This window comes from Varroa destructor, unplaced genomic scaffold (assembly GCF_002443255.2).
Source record: "Varroa destructor unplaced genomic scaffold, Vdes_3.0 BEIS01000006.1, whole genome shotgun sequence".
In the NCBI taxonomy this organism is placed as follows: domain Eukaryota; kingdom Metazoa; phylum Arthropoda; class Arachnida; order Mesostigmata; family Varroidae; genus Varroa; species Varroa destructor.
In genome coordinates this window covers 18,265,469-18,288,890 of record NW_019211459.1, presented here as the reverse complement: position 1 = coordinate 18,288,890, position 23,422 = coordinate 18,265,469, and the positions used below count along the sequence as shown (strand labels likewise).

Here is a 23,422-nt window from a genome sequence, read left to right as displayed (position 1 = left end):
TTCAAATGAGCTCATGTTCAGAACATTGTACAGTATCAATATGCTGTCTATTAGAGCTAGCAGAAATGGCCGTCATTAAACACGACGTATGCCAAATACGTTTTATGTGTAAATGACAATTAGTTAACGAAAAAGGACAAACGAACATGACTCATATAAGAATGCTTGCTAGCTATAAAAGTATTTTGATTTGTGCAAGGTTTTCAAACATATGCAATTACGGTATTTGGTGCGTTGTAGCTCATTCGGTGCCTGATATCAGGATCATCTATCTCTTTGTTTAATAACATTTACTACGTTCATGATACGAACGATACGCTGCTGCTACGAGCTGGCTTTAGCTCCTGGTTCTATAGAATTGTTTTATCTATATTATAGCTTTAACATACGTGGGTGCCACAACAAGTTTCGGGAAGACAAGTCTGCATCTTTGATCGTTTGTGCAAATTGAATTAGAAGTTTTTCTCGATTTGGGAATATTTATGTAAAAGTACGAATTTAAGCAGGTAAGCGTATAATAAGTGAGCGAGCTTGTTCTAGGGTCGCAAAGCCAAGAGACATCCAAGTGATCTTTTTTACAAACGCAGTACTTGAGACTCTTTCAATCTATGACGGCTTCACATGATAGACTATGCAGGAGAGCGTGTCAGATGGTGCCAGCCTTTCAGTCGAAAAAAATTTCTACCATTTAAGACGCGCCCTGTGTGTTCCAGAATAGGTTCAGTTTGATCGCACGCACTTTGACCTGCTGCGATACTTCACTAGAAAGGCCCTGCCATGTGTATTATAAATATATGGGATGGCTTCCAGCCGAGTTATATTCGTGCCTCAAATAGAGAAAACGCCTTGAAATATATTAAAACAGCAAAATTTATTTCAGTGTAAACCTACCAAGATCGATCACTCTTAAAATGGCATGTTTTAGACAGCATCTTTAGCTCCATGCAGCGGACTATGCTTTTTCCTGCAGATGTCGTGCCCATCGGGCAAATAAGAATTTAATTAAATGAAACATTTAATTGACGTAATCTTCTGTGTCTTATCTGTAACGGTCAATTCTTCTAATCCAGTGCAATATTCTCCATACAAGAAATACCATCACCGAAATGTTCGTTCCCTTTTATCATCGCGCCAGGGATACTAGATCTGTTGCATACCGTTTTCACACGACCGTTTTCTGTCTCGCTTCAGAGGCATCTAGAACCTCCAAACTACCCCATACAGTTATCTGACTATCACGTATACCAGCAGACTCTGCTCGTATTAGTTAGATCGGCAAGCTACTTAACATCCTGTCGGCAAACTGCCATTGACCAAGGTAATGGTCAGCTTCTTTTGCCAGAGCCTCCTCAAGCAATAATCGTGCTAGTGTCTCCTTATTGCTTGCTACGTGCATTTGTTAGTAGAAAACTAACCCTCTCTGCACCGTTACCCCTCGCTGTATCCGTCCATTCTGGCGCGCCGCTGTTTACCCACATCTCCACTAGGTGGCGTCGGGATCGCGCAGTTTGCTCCTGACGGCCCTCTCCTAAATTTAGGCGCGATCACAGCAAGCCCGGAGCGAGTCCTCCAGTCGGGCGACGAACGCGCGCGCTGTGTGCTGCGGCCAGCTAGGCACAGGCCTGTGTCTGTGCTATTTCCTCTCTAGTTCTATTTAGTTTACTCGGGTTGGGTTTTGTTGGATCGTTACCAGTTGATGTGTGTGCGTCTCACGACAACGACTAACCGCTATGGTATAAGCAATAATAATAAATCGAAAAGTCGGCGTTAAAACGTGGAAAGCCATGGTCTGGCTGTTAGCCGTGCTGTGCAGCGACGCCGCCTGTTGTTATCGGCCCGATTATCATTGCCGCTATCACAATTGCGACAGTAATAGCAGCAACGGCAATAGTGAAAGTGGCAACCATTTGCGTCGTCATCATCATTACCATCACCTTCAGCAGCAGCAACAAAAGGAGCCCAACGATGGCTGCAGCTGTGTCCAGTAGACACGCTGACGCGTGACAATGGAGACTGCGGATCGACGTACGGACGATTGGTAACGTTTGATGATGATGATGATGATGATGATGATAATGATGACGGTGCTGATGATGAGAATATTAAGGATTCTAGTTTTTTGATATCGAGCGTCGCGTCGTCTCTGTTAAGTGTCAAAACGAAGAAAGAAAAGCCAAGTGGATCTTGAGCGGCCGCCGCATTCTGATCTGATCGTGTTTGTTTTACCTTGTGGGAGCGAAAGTGGATAGCAGTGGTACAATGTGCGATTGTTCGTTACTTACGTAAGGATTGATGAAACGAAGCAGAGTTGTCCGGGTTTCCTACACCTGCGACAAGAAGACGATTTAACGTGTTTCAACAATCATATCCGGTGTTCTTCATGTGAGATCGTGAGACAACAAAAGTGCTGGTTCGTTGGTGACCAAAAATAGTAATCATCATCATCACCACCACCACCACCACTACCATAATTATTTCTATGGATAACGCAAGATAATACCTATATCTATAGAGAGAGAGAGAGAGAGAGAGTGTGTGATTACGCTGAGGACAGAAAGTTTTCGACGCCCACAACAGATAACGATCCTACTACGACAAGTACAGATTTCACGCGTGGATAACTAAAGCCTACAACGTACCCGCCGGCAGCGCCAAGTATGACACGCCGGCCGGTAACCGAACTATTACCAGCTTTAATCTTGCTGCTCGCTTGCAGTACGTCGGTGTCGCGGACCTATGCGGCCAAAAAAGGTAATGCAGGTGTTTTCGTCTCGTCCCATGTCTAGACGTATAGGTACACTCCGGGTGTACTAACTAGTGCCTACCGGACCTGTAGTGTTGACGAAGAAAAGCCCAGTCGAACCGGTGTATAAATTGTTCACTGGGCCATTCGGAAACCAGGTCGAAGACGACGGCCAACAATCGACAGAGCGATGGCCTACTCATCCATACCTTACCATAATTTTTCCATCAACGGCCTTTTTAATACCAAAAAAGAGTGCTCGTATTGTGCCAATCTGACAAGCAGAAGAAATGGGGGTGTTATCAAATACCCGTTTGTCAAGTATCCATCCACCTCTCTTGTGGAGGCCAATTGTGATGCGTTCAAAGTTCACACAGAAGTTACGGAGTTGGTCGCTGGATTGTTTCATGCTCAGGATATTCCTTCTTTTTTGTTCTGCTTTTACACCATAAAGGATATAAATATATACATACATATATATATATGTGTGTATGTATATATGTATATATATATATTAATTCACACATCCGTACGCTAACACGCATATGGTGCTGAAAGCCAATGTCGGCCGGTAGCCGGAGCTGAATGCCATCATACATTTGGTAAGTGTAATCTTCTGTCTTGCTATGTAGCATTTCTGATTGGTGTTTCTTTATTTGATGGTTTCGTGTGTGTGGCGTCAAGTCGCGGTTCTAACATGTTTTCTATTTGACTCTTCAAGGTCGGCTTTATATTATTCAGCCTGAGTATATTCTCTCAAATTGTATATCATTGAGACAGTGTAAAAAGGACCGCCATCTTCCGGCTTTAAAAATGTCGCTATAATAGTCTTTTCCTGTTTCAAAAATACCGCCCTTTCTTCCCCGCACGTAACTGCATAATGTAATCGACATTCGCACACGTAGCAGTAGAATAATACGAACGATGATAAGGTAACAAGAATGTAAAGAACAAATTGAGCGGATAGTGAAATCTGTTCAAGTCCTGAAGCTGGTGTTGCTTTTATTTGCTATTTATATTCCATCCATTCATGCTGTACCCAGTCCGAGTGTAGGATACTGCTTCTTTCCGTCTATTCGTTGGACGTTTTAAGTCCTCCAGTATATCTGTATGTGTGCGGTTGAACGAAGGACAGCACCAAGCTACCCCGACGATCGTCGTCGCCTTAGCAACCATTGCTACCCTGCGTCGCCATGGCTGTTTCTTCAGCTTGGCCCTCCGATATTTTCGTCTACTTCTTCTTCTTCTTCTTCTTCTTCTTGTCGTCTTATTTTTTCTGAGCGAGTGCTCGGTATGGGTCTTTTTCGACAGCCTAGGCATCTTCCTCGGCTGCCTGCACGTCAGGCTAACCGGCAAACTAAACGAGCGGCCACAGCCGAACGACAACGTGCTTTCGAAAAGCCAAAATGAGCGAAGCCAGCCTTTTGAGGCGCCCCTCAGGCGACGCCAGCTTAGGTCTTCGTTGCAGTCTTCAGTTCTTAAGAGCAGTCGTTCGTTGTTCAATCTATCTCCTGGTCGACAGCTCAGTGGCGTGAGCTTCTATTCCCATTCCATCAGGCTTCTCTTTCGCTGACTTCAAGCCGAGCTATATAACACGAGCGGAGTGTCTTTGTTGTATCCAACCTTTCTGGACGCGAACGGATCCGCTAGCAGCCATAGTAACACGCAGTAGTCAGAGATGGCTATGACAAGTTCCCTCGAAGCAGCAAACGGTAAACTAAATCAGCAACGCCGATGTCCGCACCGTTGTTCACAGCCCCCGCTGGTGCAACTTGGAACATTCGATAAGTACACACGATCCCGTTGGTGGGGGCTGCATAGTTAATCTCTCTTAGTTACAGCTTTTGTTTGTCCATTTAGAGAAGTGAAACGAATATCTTCCTACTCAAATATACTAATTCTATTATTATCGCCACTATCTTGCTTTGGTACTACTTGCTTATTCATATTTCACTCATACGAGTTGTAGCGTAATCAAAAGAAAGCGCGCGCATCTTCAAAATAGCCATGGTACGATCGTTAATTGATGAGAAACAAGTCAAGTCCAGACAGCGTTTTTTGTTTACCGTATTTCTTATAACACGTACTATACATGATACTATTAATTATAATAGAATTGCTCTCTGTATGGGGACGGCTCGTCTACGGCTGCTGTTATATATATATATGTTTTGCAGTCTGATTGATTGATGATTCCACGTACGTTGGCACAGGAGCGATAGGCGCACTGCTGCGAAGAGTCGCGTAATAGTGTACGCCATTTACATATGGAGCGTCCATAGATAGGCAACGAACGAAAAGATATGGGTGAGAGGGGAGATTACATGCGAATTATCTGTGGACGGAACGCGGCAGGACAAACGTGCTGTCAACGAAAACATTTGCACGCGAGCATCGTTCAAGATCGACCGTTTTAAATGGCGGACATCTTCGCGTTGCCGATTATTATTCTAGATAGAAGCGCGCAGCTGTGAGCCACTGACATACAGTGTGGTCAAACTGATGATACCAAGTTTTCTATTTCATGAATATTATGTTATATTGTGCATTTTTTTTTTTTTCTTTTTTTTTTTTTTAGAAATCGATAAATGTATTAGGCATACGTCTGTGAATATCGTAGGGTTTAGGCTTAGCTAAACAACAGAGAGAATCTTCGTTGGGGAAAATTGAGCCAGCTATTAAATACACCAACGTTTCCTGTCATTCGTTGGAACAATAAAAAGATGAAATATTTATAATGAAAAAGAGTCTATTATCTTGGATTTGTGACGACGGCTCGGTTATGCGACACGGTACGACAATTCACCCAGATATTCAATATACTAATGTAGTAAAAACGTGTTTTAATTAATTACAAACCTGCCCTATGCAATAGAGAATTTAGCTTTCCTAGAATGGAGGTTGTTTATTTGGTTCCCCATGAATTAGTAAATTTTGTTGTAACGCATTCACAGTTAGCTTGCACACACAGGGTATATGCCCCCTGTAGCCAAGAATAACAAGGCTGTTTCTGTTCGTAGAGAAAAAAGGGCAAGAGGTGGATTTAACAAGCCACATCAGCTTCCCTTCTGTCTGTGTGCCTATATCTGTTGGCTACAATGTCATCCTTGAAACGTGTCCAAACATTTGTTATAGCGTTGGATTCGTATATTGAATTTATAGATGACTGATCTTTATGTAGTATTTATGCAGTGTTGGAATGAGCCCATAATGAGGTGAGATGTTGAAGATATAAGGATAAAAAAAAAAGCCAGCTTACGCTGGCCCAGTTGTGTGCTACTGTGCCTTCTTATAAATTTCTCTGTCTAAATGTGCAATTGCTTTTTCCGATGAACGCCTTGGCAAAGGGAGGAGTGCTGATCAAATGCACGGGCAAACTGCCAGAGTGCGCTGGTTGAGAGACTTATCTATCGGGTTTCATAATCAAAAAAATATTGACAGCCAGCAGTACGGTGAAGTACGTCGAGGGGTCTTTCAAGGGGTTCATATCGAGGGTTGGTCGATTGCATTAAGTTCGCTTCGAAACGCTTCGTTGCTCCGTTACAACATACGGTTCCGTACACATCAATCCTCACAACATCGGAGAATGATGGTGTTCGGGCTTCTAGGGAAAACAATAATTCTGCGTATGTGGGGGCTCAGGGGGATTCTAACTCCGCCGCCTTGTTTTTTTCAATCCTTTGCCAGCAGTAGCACTATGGATGCCTTTGGCGTAGTTGTCAGTAACGCTCCAGCCGACAGCGTTTTGATTAAATTTCTAACCAGAAGCTCCACGAATTCTACTTACCCTTATCCCGCCTAGATCCTCTTCACAAGCAAAGTGCCAGATAACCCTCGAAGTCCCAACAGGCTTGATTGTCGATTCGGGCTTGCAGGATATATCGACTCTCGGCGCCCTTCGAGCACTCGATGCAGTCTGACGCCGCCAAGTTCACTATTGTGACTTTTACCATTCGTGGCCTTCGATATCAGATGATATGATTAAATCAAGAAGCTGGCGTGGCTCTTATTCAACATAGTGTATTTCTGCTAATCTAGTCTATCTATCATCGACAGTACTGGATTGATATTATTCTACAGACGTATTTAGTTTAGGCGATTGTGTTCCATAGGCTCATCGTGCCTATCAATGCACATATGAACATTGTCATGAACGTTATGTACTTGTGCTCCATTTGCTCACGGAAGCAGCCTAGAGGACCATCCTTGAAATAATTGCCTAGAAGAAATAGGCCCACATACTTTCTTTAAACCACATACTAACTTTTCGTGCAAGCGTATTGCTTGAATGCTTTCTCCAGTAACGGCCTTTGGTATGTTTGAACAGTATCCACTATTGCTACTATTTGTAGATAAATGGCAAAAGTGAAAATGTTTTATTGCTGTTGTATGGAGCACGTTCACGTAACCTTCTTCGACATTGTGGCTGCCTTACCTAATGTACGCTCGCGCGTATAAACGTATGTTTAGAATGACAGTCGAGCTTCAGTGATTGAAAGCATGCCATGCCAAGGTCCACTTGCCTAACGGCAGGTGGGCTTAGGTTGTAATAACCTTAGTTACTCTCATATGGAGAACCTGGCATCAAAATGACAAGTTTAAACTGCTATTCCTCATGGCAGGTCAGCAGCTCTCATCACGTTTTCCATTTCTTTGTACTAGGTTGGGCAATACCAGCGACTGGCTTTGCCCAACATCCTAAAAGGCGTCCCCGGAACGTCTCACAATAGGCTACCCGACCATCGGAACAGCTTTGAACTGTCTCAGTCACTTGACCAACCGATCAGCTGGTCCTCTTCGTGAGTAGCTCAGCATGCAACGCTACGAACTTCACGAGCGGTGGTGAAATTAGGAAAATCCCCAACAATCGTCTGGACAACGAATTCTTAGACGCTCGAATGTAGATAATGAAATAGAGGAAATGAATATATATTGCCAAAGGAGCTGTCGTGCATCAGGCGAAGTTATTAAACACAAGGCGATTTAGGTAAGGTCGTCAGTTTCGATTTGTGAAGCCTCGAAAATGTAGTATTTCGTTGCTATTATTATTACTTCAACTGGCGTTAGGAAGTTACATGAATCAATAATATAGCACTAGTAGCAACCAGTCTACAGTGAAGTCATTCTAACGCCCCCCCTCTACAAAAGTCTGACCCATATCTAAACAAACATATATATATGAATATCCGAATAAATGATAAAATAGATTTTAAAGCGTTAGAGCGCTACACTGAATCTCTAGTATATTTACAAACAGGCAGTGTCTTCGGACCTTCTTCGTATGATTTTCACGACAGAATCGCCTGTGATGGACGTGAATTATAACTGAAATAGATTAATAAAGTAAACTAATACAGGTTCAATTAATGGATTACGCTCATAGAGTTAAAAAAAAGTAAGACATGATGTTCAATATATCTAAATCGTGTCCGAAGTTACCGATCGGCAGCTACTTCTCGTACATACACGAACAGAAAGGCACTGCCTGTCGTTTTATGGCCATCTCTCACTGAGAGTGACTAGAGATCGCTTGTCTGGCGGAGTTAAGGCGAAATACCGATATGGTTCGACAATTATTGAGACGATCTTGTCGGCAAAGGTCTCAGCGATTTGTGCGGTATATTTCATTGTTAGATGATTGCCTACCTGGGTGCCTGCCTGCATTGCTATATGAACAGTCGGAGTTGCTTACAGCTAGTCTCGGACCATCAGCATTTTTGTCATCTCACGCTCGCCGCTGTTTTGTTGTCGGTGGTAGTGACATATGGCTTTTGCCTTTGCCCCCTCTCAATCGGGAGCGAATAGGCAGTAAGATGCTGCTGCTGTCGTGCGACGGCACCGTGTTTATCTGGCGTCAAACATCGCGTACGGCGACAATAACAGTAACGAACCTACACAGCAGCGGAGATGAAAAGATGCATATAAAGATAGATAGACACACCCAGAGAGAGAGAGTTAAGGAAAATACTATCAGAAAGGCGATAGCTCGGCCGAGATAGAAAGAAGAAGAGCCAATGTGGTTAGATACGGCGACAAGGAGAAGGCTTTCAGGAGCTCTGCGAAGCTTACGCGAACAGAACTAGAGTAGAATCATAAATAGACCATGATGATTATGGCGACGACGATGACGATGACGATGATGATACTGTGGCAAGGCGATGTGCTACTGTTGTCTGTACTAGCGCTGCTTCGCTCAGCTACACATTTATAAATATACGTACATCTGCATATATATATATATATATATATACGTGAGCACGCTTAAGGGCTAGGGTGCAAGACTGCGTTGTAGGAATATGCACACACACACATATATATAAATGGTCTGGGCGATATCATGTGCTCCTTCCATTTCTGTTTCTGACTAAGATGGCAAGCAATCAGAACTGCATCGCTGATGCAAGAGCCCAACAAACGCATGAGAACATGGCTTTTTCACACTGCGTCGCTTTGTTGCTGGAGTACGTATAAGAACTGATTACTCTATTTGATTTGGCTGTTTTCTCGCCTGTTTGCGGGTGTGCGCGCGCCTGTCTACTGTCGCGTTTCGCTTCTTCCGGCAATACGTTCACCGTTCAGGCACCGCTGCTGTTCCTGGTAAGGCGCGGGTGATGAACGCTTTTTCGTCTCCCTGTAGAGACGGCTATAGAAACACCGACGATGACGCCGACCATTATCGGGCTGAAAGACGAGATGAAACGCAAGATCCTCTAAAGCTTGTTACATAATTTTCACGGAGACTGTTGGCTCTAGCAATACTTCTCCTCCGAAAAGGTGTAGCAATATCGACAGCGGAAGGAGCACACGAGATTGCTCTCGTAGATAATGAGAGACGTTCGACAAGTTGCTTAAGGCAGACGTACCCGAAGCTAATGTACAGAACAAGTTCTAGGTGCTAGATATCTATCGAGATGGTAGTGGCATAGTACTGATCGCATTAACATCTCGCTCTATTAGTTTGAACAAAAAGACAGGGCCCTACGCGATGCGAGACAAGCATCGTAAAATTGCCATAGATGTCTACTGCTATATCTATAAAAGTGCAATTGCTGTCGTGCATTCAATGATCTGTTGATCGGTGAATGAAGGTACTCAGTGGTAGTCGATCCATTTCTACCTATATTGTTGCTCTAATGGTCACACCAATAGCTGATGCTCGTCAAGCTGATTACGTACATGTAGCACTAATCTAAAAACCAGCTAGGAGTGATCCGCGTTAAAGCCTATGTCAGGTCTGAAATCCGTCCCGTATAGGGAGTTATCTGCCTTTGAAAGGTTCAGGCGAAAAAAATACGTCATATTTTTCTATATGTTCATCTCGTTGGTATGATGTTTAATTTGTAGCATTGCGTTGGGCACCAGCGTACATGTACATGTTTTAGCGATACGGCCTTGATTCCGTATCCGACGTTCCGAAGGCTGTCAGCATCGCGAGCAGCTTGCCAAGGATCAGGGGTAACTTATATATTTTGAACCGTCGCAGAAGGGCAGAGAGGAGACGCACAGGCTGGTGGAGCAGCACGTCGATTGGTTAGGCGCGTCATGTGGGAAAAATGCTCCCTTGAGGACATCGTCTAGGGGATCGAGAGAATAAGCGCACTTCAATTCATTTTTGCTGGTTAGACGACCTCACAGGCACACATACCGTATTAGTGCCACTCTCTGTGGGTTTAGATTCTCGAGACCTAGTCTGCTGAGACTGGTGTTCCGTTTAGAAAACATTGTCGGATCTACATTTTTCTGAGCTTCGATGAAAATGGCGAGAATTGAATATCCGTGTGTAGCGTACACGCAAGCTCATTACTTCCGCCTGGTGCAGGCTTTATAACATCCAATTAAAAAAAGTCTATACAGAGAGAAACATAGGACCAGTGCCCGGCGACGTCTTCGGTCAACATTTTCAAACGAAACATGCTGCAGTATTTGGCAAAAAGCTACGAAATACTGGCTTACAGGCGACGTTTATTCTTTAATTAAGCGTCGAGTATTGCTTTGACATTGCATATCAGCTGAAATGCCCGGCAAAGTATGGATTAGGCAAACGTTTACATAAAAAGGACCGCTACCATTCGACGAGCAGGTTTTCCCCGTAGACCAAGCTAATCATGATTATAATCCCCTATTGCGCCACTTGGTCACTATCAACCAACCGACTCGTTAACTAATGCTGGAAACTTACTTCAATATTTATAGACGTTCATCATTGTCGTTGTTTCTCGTTCTAGTTAGAAGGCTTCAATTAGTAATACGACTTGATGCAAAAGCGACTGCGTCTATGCTCTCCTTGTTCTTTAACTTCCCATTTCTCATCATAACTGTGATGACTTGACGCCTTTTATATATCTGCTGGTATGTCACTACAGTATCTTTATCATATACCGATGACCCGCCTGACTAAACGTCCGCAGACATTATTTCAACTAGCACTCGCCCGTAGCTCGTGTTCGACACTACCCATTTGCGAGTTTGTCAGCTGCGATATAGAAACAACACACAACGGCACAGTCATCATACCGCTCCGAGAAAAGCAGGCAGCTAAAAGTAATGCTGTGAGCAGAATTTCGAAAAGATCCTAGAGTCAGCTGATTGAACCCATGGTACAGGTTCGTACGACAAAAGTTGTTCATGACCCTGCTAAATTGGTATTTGTACATTCGATGAATAAGAAGGCTTGCTTCATAGCATCCTTCGCTTCTTGATTAGACGGCTGTTCACCTGCACACGAAACGCCGGTATGCACACCGAGGATTCGATTCTTTGCATACATGGAAAAGGATGACAAAACAATAACAACAATTTGTTGGCTATTTATTTTTGGCCATAAGTGATCGTAGTAGTAGTAGTAGTAGTAGTAGTAGTAGTAGTAGTAGTAGTAGTAGTAGTAGTAATAGTAGTAGTAGCAGTAGCACACTGGCAGTAAAGTTCAGTGAATAAGAAACACAAAAGTAACGAAGCGTGCCCTTAAAATTTCGTCACGTTCGGACAAAGCCTTTGCCAAAAGCTATTGCATTTTGCCTTATTCCAACCTTGTAAGAGGCGTTATAACTTAGCCAATCCGACACAGCCGTTTGGGCAATAGACAAAAAACGAAGACGGTGGCGCTCATTCGGACAGTGAGACAGCAGCTTCACCTGAAAATACGTAACTTATAGTTTCAGTGCCCAGAAAGTAAATGCCAACTCACGAAAATAGCATTATAATATGCTTGTACAACTAGCCAAACGTGACAAAGACCACCGACACATATAACTATTCGTTACTATTCTAATTTACAATTGATGATTGGCAATTATATTGTTAGTGTTTACTTAATTCTTCTTTTATTTTGGAGCAACGTTTTCGGCAAAAGGTTTTCGTACTTTTTAATAACACTGTTCTCTGAGTTAAATACTGCTTTCGCTAGTTTTGTTTACTGTTATCGTCGCTTCGTGACTTTTCTAGTCCAATTCCCAGAGCGTGTTCCACTGGCGTTCGCTGTCTTCCTCCCGCTCGGTTTTGGCCAGTGTGTTCTGAGCCCAACGGCCCATTCGAGGGTAATGCGATATCTTCAAGACCCCCATTTCTCGGAGGAAGGACGAATGCGTGTACGCGAACGATGAGGATATCGTTTCGCGTCGTATCGTCCAGCAACGGCCGCAGTGATAACAGTGGCGGCGGCGGCGGCAGCAGCAGCGGCACTAGTAGAAACCAAATTTTTTCTTTTGCTTTTCCTCCGAATCGGCATCGCTACCGCCCTTCCCTTTGCGAGCACATTATCACGCTCGTCGAGAGTTTCTTCATCGCTGAGAGGGCAGTCAAGCCATTGGGTACCGGCATTCTCCAGTGGATAATTTTCGACCTCCAGAAGCTGTCATCTGTGATCCTAGAGTCAGGCCGTCGATGCGATCCAAAAGCGAGTGGAGTCTGGCTCAGCTGAGCCTTGCCCAGCCACTGAAACCGCTCTCGAGCCTTCCTAGAAATATCAACAGGCACAATCGGCGTTTCGTAGCTCTCTTCGGAGTCCCTCGGCCGTACCGCGGCCACATTTTCCAGTGGCTCCTGCTCCGACTGCCGTTGCTTTTCCACAGGAACTGTTACAGCAATAGCCGCCTCTGCTGCAGGAGAAGCGGCATAGAAGCAGAACAGGCTGGCATAACCTATTCGACCTGCTGCTGCATCGCTTACCAGCTTTCACGTCGTTTTCAACACCACCCAGCCAGTCAGTCAGTTGGTTAGATAGTTCATGCCTGCTCAGATCGCGAGACGTCTCCTCCAATGTCGATGACGACTACCACCGAAATTGCTAGCAGGCGTTTGAGTCGGCTCGTACGAGCTATTTCGTTCGGTATTAACTAGCGGTAGCATTAGCGGACCTCTTGATCAACGGAATCCCAAGCAAAAAGTAGAAGCTTAACGTACTACGACTGCTACTAGCTCCCGTCATTCTACTTAAGGGTCTTAAAAGTCTCTATCCCCTATTAAAGCAGTGTTTATTTTTAGACGCCAGATAGGATTTATGTGGTTTTCCAGTTCTGTTGTTGTCGATACAAAGTATAGCTAACGCTTGCTATCAAGCTATACTAAACTGCTATGGACATTGATTGATTAGGAACGAATGTTTTTTTAGTTAGATCTGCAATGGTAATTCAAACGAAGCTACCGCGAGCTAATATACAAACTGTTACAACCTGCCGATTGAAATGAATGCCAGCCTGAAAAGATGCCAATGTTAACGTACAAAAATGCGATAGGTTTAATAGAAATGTTGATGCAATCTATTTCATCTTCACTATACGATACACTGTATAGCCCCGCTTTTAATGTAGTCGGCCTTATTTTACAGTGACGACATACTTGACAGTATCACAAACTCTCCCCCTTTCTATCTGCCGAGAAGCTTAAAGTTAAATTGCTGCTGTGGCCTAAGCGATTGAAAAGGACACGCAGAGTGATGACATTCTCGCTCGTATCGATGATGCTCTTGTTGCCGCTGTTTACGGTCGAACAGGAACTGAACTTGGACTTGGACTTAACTTAAACCGCTTTGAATTGGCCCCAGCGTCATAGACTCAACGCTCAAAGATCAACGATATGGACCGCATCAAATTGCACGTCTGTCTTAGTCTGCCTTCGGCACACGCTCGTTGTTTCCCGGGAGCATTGTACCGAGCCTGAATGGGGCAAGGCTCCTCTTTATGCCGCGACTAGCATCGTGAAGCCAGCCTGCCTTGTTACAGTTCTATAAGGGGGCGTCTTTGTCAGTATCTTTGGCGGCTAACAAGCGGACAGCTAATCGGCGCCTACTGCCCACCTACAGCTCCTTCACCTCGTTCGAGTCCTCATGGCTTCGGTCACGCGGTTGTGGCACAACAACATCAGCCAGAAGGAAATAATAGTATCGACACTGACGGCGATAACAACCACTGCTCCCAGTCATCTCTACGGGGAATCCTTGCCACTAGTGAGCGCGTTAGTAAGTGACGCTCGAGAGAGTGGTCGATTCTGTCGTACGACAATTCCTAAGCTGCCTTTTTGAGATATCTTTCACTTTTTCGCTAAAGTGTATAGCTTGTCGCTGTTGGGTCTCACCAACAACCCGGGTATGTTGGGGCACCGAGCCGCGTCGTACGCTACCGCCCACAACTACCTTACAGAACGATGATACTTGGCTAAGAGACGGAGAACGACATAAAAACTTCAGCGTGAAGAAAATGTGATGAGAGGTATCGTTGTGATGAGAAAATATGCATGTGTGTGTTTAGATGCACACAAGAAGGTTACCAATGGTTTGCTATTGGTTACACGTTTAATGCGTATGTGTGGCGTAGCCGTAATAGCGATTAACATTTTCTACGGGGTTCTTTAGGCGATTACGCAATTTGTCGATTTGACTAGACCGTGCTTTCTAAAAAACTGCGACCAAGGCGGAGCTCAGGGAAACTGTTGTTAATAAAAAGCGCTATAAGTCACCAATTTTCAATTGCACACACGCATTTCATTAGATATAATACACGCTGTCAGGGTTAGGTATAACATGTATTTAGGAACAATCACATCTGTCGAAGAAGTGATGATGAAACCCTTTGGAAATCTATGCGCGGAAGACAAACAATAGCGAACTAACTGATTGTCCAAAGCCTCTGATAGGGACATCTTTAAAAACAATAACAGTTAATTCACATTGGCTTTCGAAATGCTGAAAACTTCAGGGCTAGTCTGTGTAGATAAATACTATACACTAAGACTTAGGAAACCGAATAAGTCCATTCCATTCATCACTAAAGCTTCATGCTTTATGACTTGTCTACAAACATCGAAGGCTAGAGTAGAAAGACCTACAGTTCCTCTGACTGTCAATAAGACCGATTTGTGACAATTAACAGAATCCAATATGAAACTATATTTCAACTGGTAGGCGAGCATTTTTATATTGTCTAGTTTGGAGAACGTGAACTTCTCCAAGAAGTTGAACTTATTTGATACTCGCCGTCCTCCGCAGTGGGAACAGACCATTGGCTTGATGGTCCCGGTCAGCTGAAGGCTACGACGAGTACTACTATCAGTATAACTATTGTAATTCTGCAAGTCTCTGTCCGGAGGCATTCGTACATCGGTCGCCCCTAGTCGACGTGCCAGCTTAATATATTCACAACATACGTCTGCACGCCGCTAATATAATCGTCTTTCCTAATGCTGGACAGATAGGCAGGCAGGCCGGCAGGCAGGCAGGCAGACAGGATCAGCGCTAATTAATACAAATCTGTCCAGTCACCATCTCGCCTTTTGCTCCAACGTTATATTTATGCCGGATGATAGTCGTTCTAGCTGAGTCTGTTGTTGATGTTTACAGCCTCTATCCCAGTCATTTGCTAGAAGGCGATATAGTAGGACGCTCACGTTAGGCGGGGCTTCGTACGCCACCCGCTACAAGTGACAGAGAATCTGTGCGCAGAGATATTGATGGTGTGACAATAATGTTCATAGCCAACATAGGATTTCTTTATAGCCCCCCAGCGGACATTTTTAGAAATTAATCACACAATTTATGTGGTAGAATAAATTTACGCAAACGTATAGAAACGGTACACTTTTTTCGACGGCTAGTACACAGATATAAACTTATTTATGCTTATGGAATAATGGAAAATCGTATGGATGTTATCAATTAAGATATGATGCATATGTAGGTGTTCCCCAGACAGCTGGTTGTCTCGTTAACCCTACTTAATTGAAACGCCTCAGATTGTTATACTTTTAGTCAAATTTTACGCCTAATTTACCTCATGTCTAGGACTCAACAATGCCAGCGTCTATGCTAGTAGCTTGGCTCCTTCCATAACGACTAGGCAGCAAGCCTAGATCGGTCTCAATGCTCGCGCGTCAAAAGAACATCGTAACATCGTTGTATGGGTACTCGTACGGTGACACCATGATCATATGGACCAAGTAACTAGCTGAACCCGTATTTGCGGGCCGTGGATTATTCGCTTCGGACCTCGGTCCTTCGACCTTTCGACCGACAAGGGTTTGGCGCGACGGAGCGATAGAAGTGTTCACCATTCATTTATGCCGGCAGTTCAATTTGTCGATCCATACAACCTCTCCTCAGCGATTCCTATTTTCTACGCACACACACACACACACCCAGACACATACACACACACACACACACACACACACACACACAAATTCATACACAAAAATCTCATCTCTTAGGCGACAACGCGGTTGACTATGGCTTCAATAGCTTATGTATCTCTTCCTGTTTTATATACATATAAGCATGTATTGCTTACAATGCCAAATGTAATATGGCGACGCAAAGGGAACTCAGTTCAGGCGTTTCCATCCCGATTCATCCGGTGTTAACTACTTCATAGGTTCGCTTGACCGATCGCAGCATCAGCGCCGTAGTTGCAGGTCTGCGAACATCGAGAGCGTCCCCCAAGGCTCTCAACGTCGGTATTTCGTTTGTCTGCATGTGTACCCCCCATACATTACTCGTATGAGGGGTTTATTCACTGTCGCTATTCGGCTCTACTCGAGTCTGCACATGCGCAAGACCCAACCAGACTCATAGAGTCGCTTATAACCCACCCATCTAGCGCTCCATTGTCCCAACCCCGTCCAATCCCCCGCCACCCCCCAAGGTTCTATGGAACCTTGATGCGACAAGGCGACAGCCCATGGGATAACCCCAGTAGAGCAAAGCCAACGTAGCTTTTTCCTATTAACGTATTCATATACGAATATAGACATATCTATGTAGAATGCGAGAGAAAAAAAGACGGAGGACGCTGGTTGACAATGAAGGTTGAATAGTGAACGTATTAATTTCGTCAATGTGGTGACCCGGCGCAGCTGTGACTGTTGTTGACGTGGGCAGCTCTGCGAAAAAGTTGAATTCGAAACAGCTAGAAAGCCCGCCATGACGAGCATTATAAATTGCCACGTCATAATAATACTGCTACCGTATTATTGTCATAATCACTATTACGACCAAAAACCTGCTAGTGAACTGTACATAGGTTTGTGTATGATAAAATATCCTAATGAGTTTTTTAGAACTAGAACGAAGAAAGGGAAAAGAAACTCAAATTAGAGCGCTTTTGCAGTTGTCGGCCGGTCGACGCCCGGGCGGCTACCGTCGAGTTTTTTTCACACTACCACCGATGGTTATGATAATTATGGCCGCCAGCGGCCACAGCCCCCGCCACTGAGGCAGTCTCAGGAACCGCTGGCGCGAGAGAGAAACTGTCTTTGTCGCTGTTGGACACTGGTAACGAAGCAAAAGAACAAAAACCCGCCGGCGACCACCTCTGCCGGTTCTGCCGCGGAAATTCTGGCTGGTGACAGCAGTCTTGCCTTAGTGGTGGTGACGTTGGCGGCACCTGATTGCCTGTTCGCCCCTGCGATGGTCCGACGCACTAGACACCAACAACACGCTAAAGACCTGCCATCCAGGCAGCAACCAAGTTTGGCCTGCTGTTTTGGCTTTTGTTTGAACGAAATGCTTTTGTCGTACCGCTTCAAAGGCATCTCTGTCGTTGTCTGCTAGTGCACTCCGTATGTGTCTTTATTCTGTAATTCCTGCAATGTTCTTTGAACCTTACGGTCCGCCCTGTGGTCTGCTTTGTTCGGAAGAGACGTATTCCGCTGCTATGTATGGGCTATGCATAACCATCGTTAAATATGAGATCAAGCGAGCTGTCCTATGTTGTTCATTTCTCTGCGTCGAGTTTATCGCCACTCAGTAAAGCTCCGGATGGAGGACCACTAAGCTGCGTCTAGGAACAAGACATAGGGGAAAGTTTGGGGGTGAAATTGCAGTCGGAGCTTACGGCAAAAATGCAGATAGCTCTGACGGCAGAACAAAAAGTGAAAACGAGGTGCCCCCATTAGGAACTACAGGAAGTGCAGTGCCCTTGACCAATAAAACGCAAGCAGTGCTAGTGGCGCTTATCGTCCCGCTGCTTCTTTTGCATTGCTCTGCTACAGCAGTGACTAGGTTATGAAAAAAAGCCGAAATAGGGGGAGAAAGAAGGAAGGAGGGCTACAGTAGAGCCTGTTAATGAGTCTCAGTATCATCTCATTCAGGAAACGGCAAAAAGAGCTGAATTCTTTTATCCTGTCTAAGAAATGAATTTACACTAAGAGCAACAACACCAGGGCAAATACTAGAGCACTGCGGAATGGAAACATTGCTCACAAAGCAATGGAAAGAAGTTCGTTTTAACAGCTAACCCCTTCGCATTTCTCGAAATGTTGCAAGTGATTTCGTAGGTCATATAGGGTCAACAAACACGACGCCACCACGGCCATTCCGCAACTAAGAGGCAAAGTACGGCCAAGCTTCGTCGAACAAGGCAACGCCGCTCAGAGCCTCAACTTCAGCTTGTGTTGTTTTTTTAAGCAATGTTGTACCGCTTAGTTAGCGTTTGGTTGGCCTTTATAGATCTGGTAATAATGAGGGACAGTACTGCCAATGAAGATAACAGCCGGCAAAAAAACTCTGTACGAGCTGATGGCGAGAGGATCCGAGCAGACCGCTTACAGAGAAGCGTGACAAACGTGACCACACATTAGTATTGTGTTCGCTACGAACGACAATAAATCGAATTATATGTATCATTTCTTTGTGTACTGAATGTACTTTTTCAAAGACTTTCTGAAGCCATCATACACTCGAAAACACGCCAAAGGTCAAATATTAGGTACAGATCTGCATTCTCAAGTTCGTCGACTACCCATGATCCATCAAGGCTCGTTTTATCTACCATAATACTTTCGTAAAAAACGTCAGTCATGGTTGGCTCCGTAATTCTTACGCTTCTTGTGTGTATATGTGTGTGTGTGTGTGTGTGTGTGTTATATTATTATTATTAATAACATTGACACTCGTCCATTGTTATCGTATTCTTACCGTTATCACACTGTAATAATGATATAATCATCATTATCAGCATAGGGTTATTGCTTCACTGCCGGCTGATTCCACATCATCGCTAAATCGAGCTGATCTTGCTGTGACCGTCGTCGCCCTGTCATGCGCCTGCTTGTCTAAACTGTCCTGCAGTAGCGGCCCTATCGGCGTTGTCTTTAAATGCGCGTGTTATCGGATGCAACTAACTGCGACGAGACAACTTACCGAGGCGAATACTGCCGATTACAACATCGGCAACCGTGAGCAAACGTCCAAACAGCAAATTACTGAGAAATTACAGTTGAAAAAAAGAGAAAATGAAGAACAAGAAGCAAATCTGAAGAATGATCAACACAACAAAATGTCCTAATAATAACGTTTATGAAGAGCATTGCCGTCTGGGGGCAGTAGCAGCCGCTCTGTGGCATTGCGCCTTTCCGCCATCAAAACAACAATAGTAGTTACAACTGTTGCTGGTTTAGCCTCTATCGAGGGGGCCGTAACGCACAGAGACGTACGCAGACAAACTTGTATAGTCACACGTGTACAGAACTGCAGACGTACGTATAATTTGCCATAAAGACTGTCTGCTACCAGAATGGCAGCAGTGACGACTTTGAAGATGGCTAAGAGGATGGCCCGCTTTTAGTGCAGTACCATTAGCAGTTGTTACTATTGCTGCCGCGCGATGATGATATTTAACTCGGGCAAATACCGGCGTCACCCACCGGCGTCCGTTTACTCGCCCGCTCCCTTCCTTTCGCTGCATTAGGAACAACACGAAGATCATGACAAGCACAACATCAAAGTTCATCATCGCCAATCGTCAATCCATTTCTATGTACATACATATTGTACTATCGGCTTAGCTTAGTTGTTAGCATGAACATTGACTGTAATAGCAGTGACGACGAGACCAAGCACAGCGCTGTCTTCCATATGGAAAAACGGCAAGATCACCACCATCTTCATTAATGATAATACTCGACGACGACGACGACGACGATGATAAAAATGGACAAAAATACGCAATGATTCTTTGCTGCTTAACGTTATTAATGATGCTTCTGTTGCTGTCTTTGAGTGCCAGCGTCATAGTCATTTAACCATAACCGTCGCGAGAATAACGGATGACGTTCGGACTAAAATAAGCTCGCTAACTCACTGGCTGCTCTGCGGTGAGATTCGCCAAAGGTCCCCTAATAATAGTAGAATTATGCGAATTTTGTTAGCGCCACGAAAATATACAATGGCGGCACCATGCGTCAACGCGCCGATTGCCCCTACCCGACCTACGGAAATGCCACATTTAGCCTGACCTATCAAAAAAGCGTGGCACCTGCGAAATCGGAACGGGCCGAATGGGATTAAATTGAAAGTGGATAGAGCAAGCTACGTTTGAGGCAGGCAAAGTCTCTACTCAGGGGAACAAAATGGTGCTTATGATGATCAGTAAGGCCTTTGTGGCCTGATTATAGCTTAGGTATGGTACGAGTTTCCGCTTGCTCGGATCCCCGTAATTTTGTCTTGCATGTACAACCTATACTAGAATTAATCCATTTGAACTCAGTTATGTATGCTAGTCAGTTACTACATCTAAGTCTGGGGTACTCTTTGTACTCGAGTAAATTAGCCTTGTTGCTGTTAGAGTTTTACTCTTACCGTGAAACCTGTACAAAACAGTAATTAATAAAGCCAAGTCCTAATATTGGCCAGAAATTGCTGATATCGTAAATGTATTATGGCGCCATAAAGGCATCGTAAAAATATGGAGTAGCTTAGTAGGGGATTAGACCAGATTGCAATAAATGCACTGATTTTTATCAGAACGAAAGCCTATGACCGGTTCGATGACCGTACCATCGAGAGTCATAACTTTTTGACAAGAACTTAACTTCAATAGGTGTACTTATGGTTCAAGTTGTAGTTCCTGCCGCGTTGCTCTTCCGTGCGATTCTCTTCGTCGCTCACTCAATCGAACTGACCACACCCGAACATACTCGAATACAAATGTCACCGCACTCCAGTGTAACACAATGTAATCGTGTACACCTTTCCGATTGCGCTTCACAATCGTACTATTCTACGTACATCCGCGATCGGACAACGCGCAACAGCCCGTACAAATGATAGTTGCTACCGATTCGTGACCCATTGCTTATTTTCTATGCAACGTAGGGATTGTTGATCGCCCTTCTCGTCATCAGACGCACAGATGCCTGCGAGAGTAGTCATCGTCGTACTCGAGCTAGTGTTTTTCGGGACGTATACGCGCGTACGTAGTTTCTCCTTGCAGTCAGCGACACAAGTAAGAATCTTGTGCTTTACAGCAAAAATCACAGGATACCTCATTGTTATTTACCGGCGTAGGCTGTTACGGGTAGGGGATGGTAGAAAAGCTATAGCCATGGGGTTTTTTCTTGCATGTCGTTCTGCACGCCTGTCCATCTGTTGATCTGCCGTCTGTTGACGGTGGTCGGTCAGTTTAGCGACCATCCTCTTCATCTGTGCGTCTCTCCATCCGTCAGGGGGTGACATGTTTGTGACTTTGATGTCACGAACATCATAAATGCACGCAGCCCGAAGAACGCTCCGAAGTCCAAAACCGCTGTATTATTAGATTTCTACTAGAACCACCGGCACAATCATTACCAGCATCACCGTTCGAGGGAAACCAGCAGCAGCAGCAGCAGCAGCAGCAACAACAACAAACGCATGCATATATAATATGTTTGTTCGCCTCCATTCCGATCTGTTTTTATAGTGTGCATCCTCCTTTCGACGTTCGTTGTACTGTTTGCTGACGTCTTTTATTTTAATCATCGCCACCATCATCGCCGTCGGCCGTTCTCAGCAGCATTGCCGTCGCGACCGCAATATCGGACTATCGTCTTTCCTTCGTGGTAACGGCGGTGAAAACCACTGGCTCCCGAAGCGGGCGGTCGAAGCGTTAAGTGACAACTCCAACGGTAGCGGCAATGACAGCGTCCAACGGCAAGGCAGTCGCATTTGAGTAGCAACAAAAAGTCGAAAGGTGACGCTATTGGCAAAATCCACCAAAGCGGCGTGACGCGTCCGCTATTCGCAGGTCCGCTGTGGACGCCGTCGTTGTCGCTGCCGCCAATAACAACAACGTTGCCATTCAGACATCGGCAACGGTAGCGATAACAGCAGCTGCTACCACTGTGTACGACCACGACCAAAGAGGGCTAAACGCGATAAGGTATCGCTCGTAACAACAGCAGGGCAACTCTGATTCACAACGCGACATGGCTACTTCAACCGCAGGAGCAACCTTTTTCGAATGAACCAACTTGGTCACCGACGGCGGCTCTCGGCCAGTTCAACTTTGCTGCCGTCCGACCGGTAGGCGGATAGACTTATTGAACGAATCAGTAACTAACTCCGGTGGGCAAGTGTTATCGTACAGGGCGTTTGTGTGTGATCGGACGTACGCTGGGTGACGGAGATACGATTCTTGCACTTTGTTGATATTTATAAATTTTTGTCCTTGCTTTTGTTACCGCTATACTCGGGCCTGACGGCTGACTGTGCCCCTTTATTGGGAGTAGTGGTTGCTTCGATCCTCGATATCGTTGTTGTTAGTGTCGTCTTTGTTGCTGTGGTACGATGTCAACGAGGTGAGTCGCTTTTAAGCTATTCGTTGCCAGTTCCTGGGACTCGTCTTCAAATAGTGATTGTGTAGCAAATTGTACAGCGGTGCCGGCTATGGGTTAAACAATGTTAGCACTGTCTCAAATACGCCTATACTGCGTGTACTCTAGTTAGCATCACTGCCGTAAGCTTGCCGGCGTCTGGGGTGTTTAAGGCGATAACTAACTTTTTCCTTTCTACCAACATAGTCAGCTGAGGCGATGCTACGATTCAAGATAATGAGCAGCTCAGCGATAGCTGGACATGTCGAAAGAGGCGCGATAAAAACATAACAGATTAAAAATAAGGTTCAGTTTAAAGCGTAATCTAATAACCAGCCATAGCAGCAGGCGGAAGGTAGGGGTCATCTGAGGCAACCCGTGTGAATATTTACTTCACGGATTAGCTGTGCCAGGTTCTTCTATTGTAAAATCAGGAAGCAACAGTTGCCCTGTAAAGATGCGAAGAATCCTATGCGAACCGGTGAACAGAATAGAATCGCCAAGCAAAGAGCCGACGGGCGCACATAGGCAATGTCAGAGAACGAATAACCAAAAATTTATACCATGCCATCTGGATAAATACACTCCCACAGCAAATGCCCGTGCACCTTCGAAGCGCGC

The 23,422-nt window shown here is 44.8% G+C and overlaps 1 protein-coding gene and 1 long non-coding RNA gene across 5 annotated transcripts in view; one reads left to right on the top strand and one right to left on the bottom strand.

The window, feature by feature from the left end:
* The first annotated feature begins 1,514 nt into the window (after positions 1–1,514).
* The window catches only part of Eph (Eph receptor tyrosine kinase), a 328,008-nt gene continuing 306,100 nt past the window's right edge, over positions 1,515–23,422 (top strand). For 2 of the 4 annotated variants that reach the window (XM_022809916.2, XM_022809918.2), the window contains exon 1: positions 1,516–2,751. In XM_022809916.2, coding sequence (XP_022665651.1) covers positions 2,658–2,751 — 94 coding nt within the window. In that variant the 5' untranslated portion in view covers positions 1,516–2,657. Of the gene's footprint in view, positions 2,752–23,422 lie in introns of all 4 variants that reach the window. The other 2 variants (XM_022809919.2, XM_022809914.2) reach the window with 2 other exon arrangements.
* LOC147754943 (uncharacterized) overlaps positions 10,837–23,422 on the bottom strand; it is a 98,317-nt gene continuing 85,731 nt past the window's right edge. The window contains exon 6 of the long non-coding RNA XR_015330323.1: positions 10,837–11,874. This is a non-coding gene — a long non-coding RNA (uncharacterized LOC147754943). The remainder of the gene's footprint in view (positions 11,875–23,422) is intronic.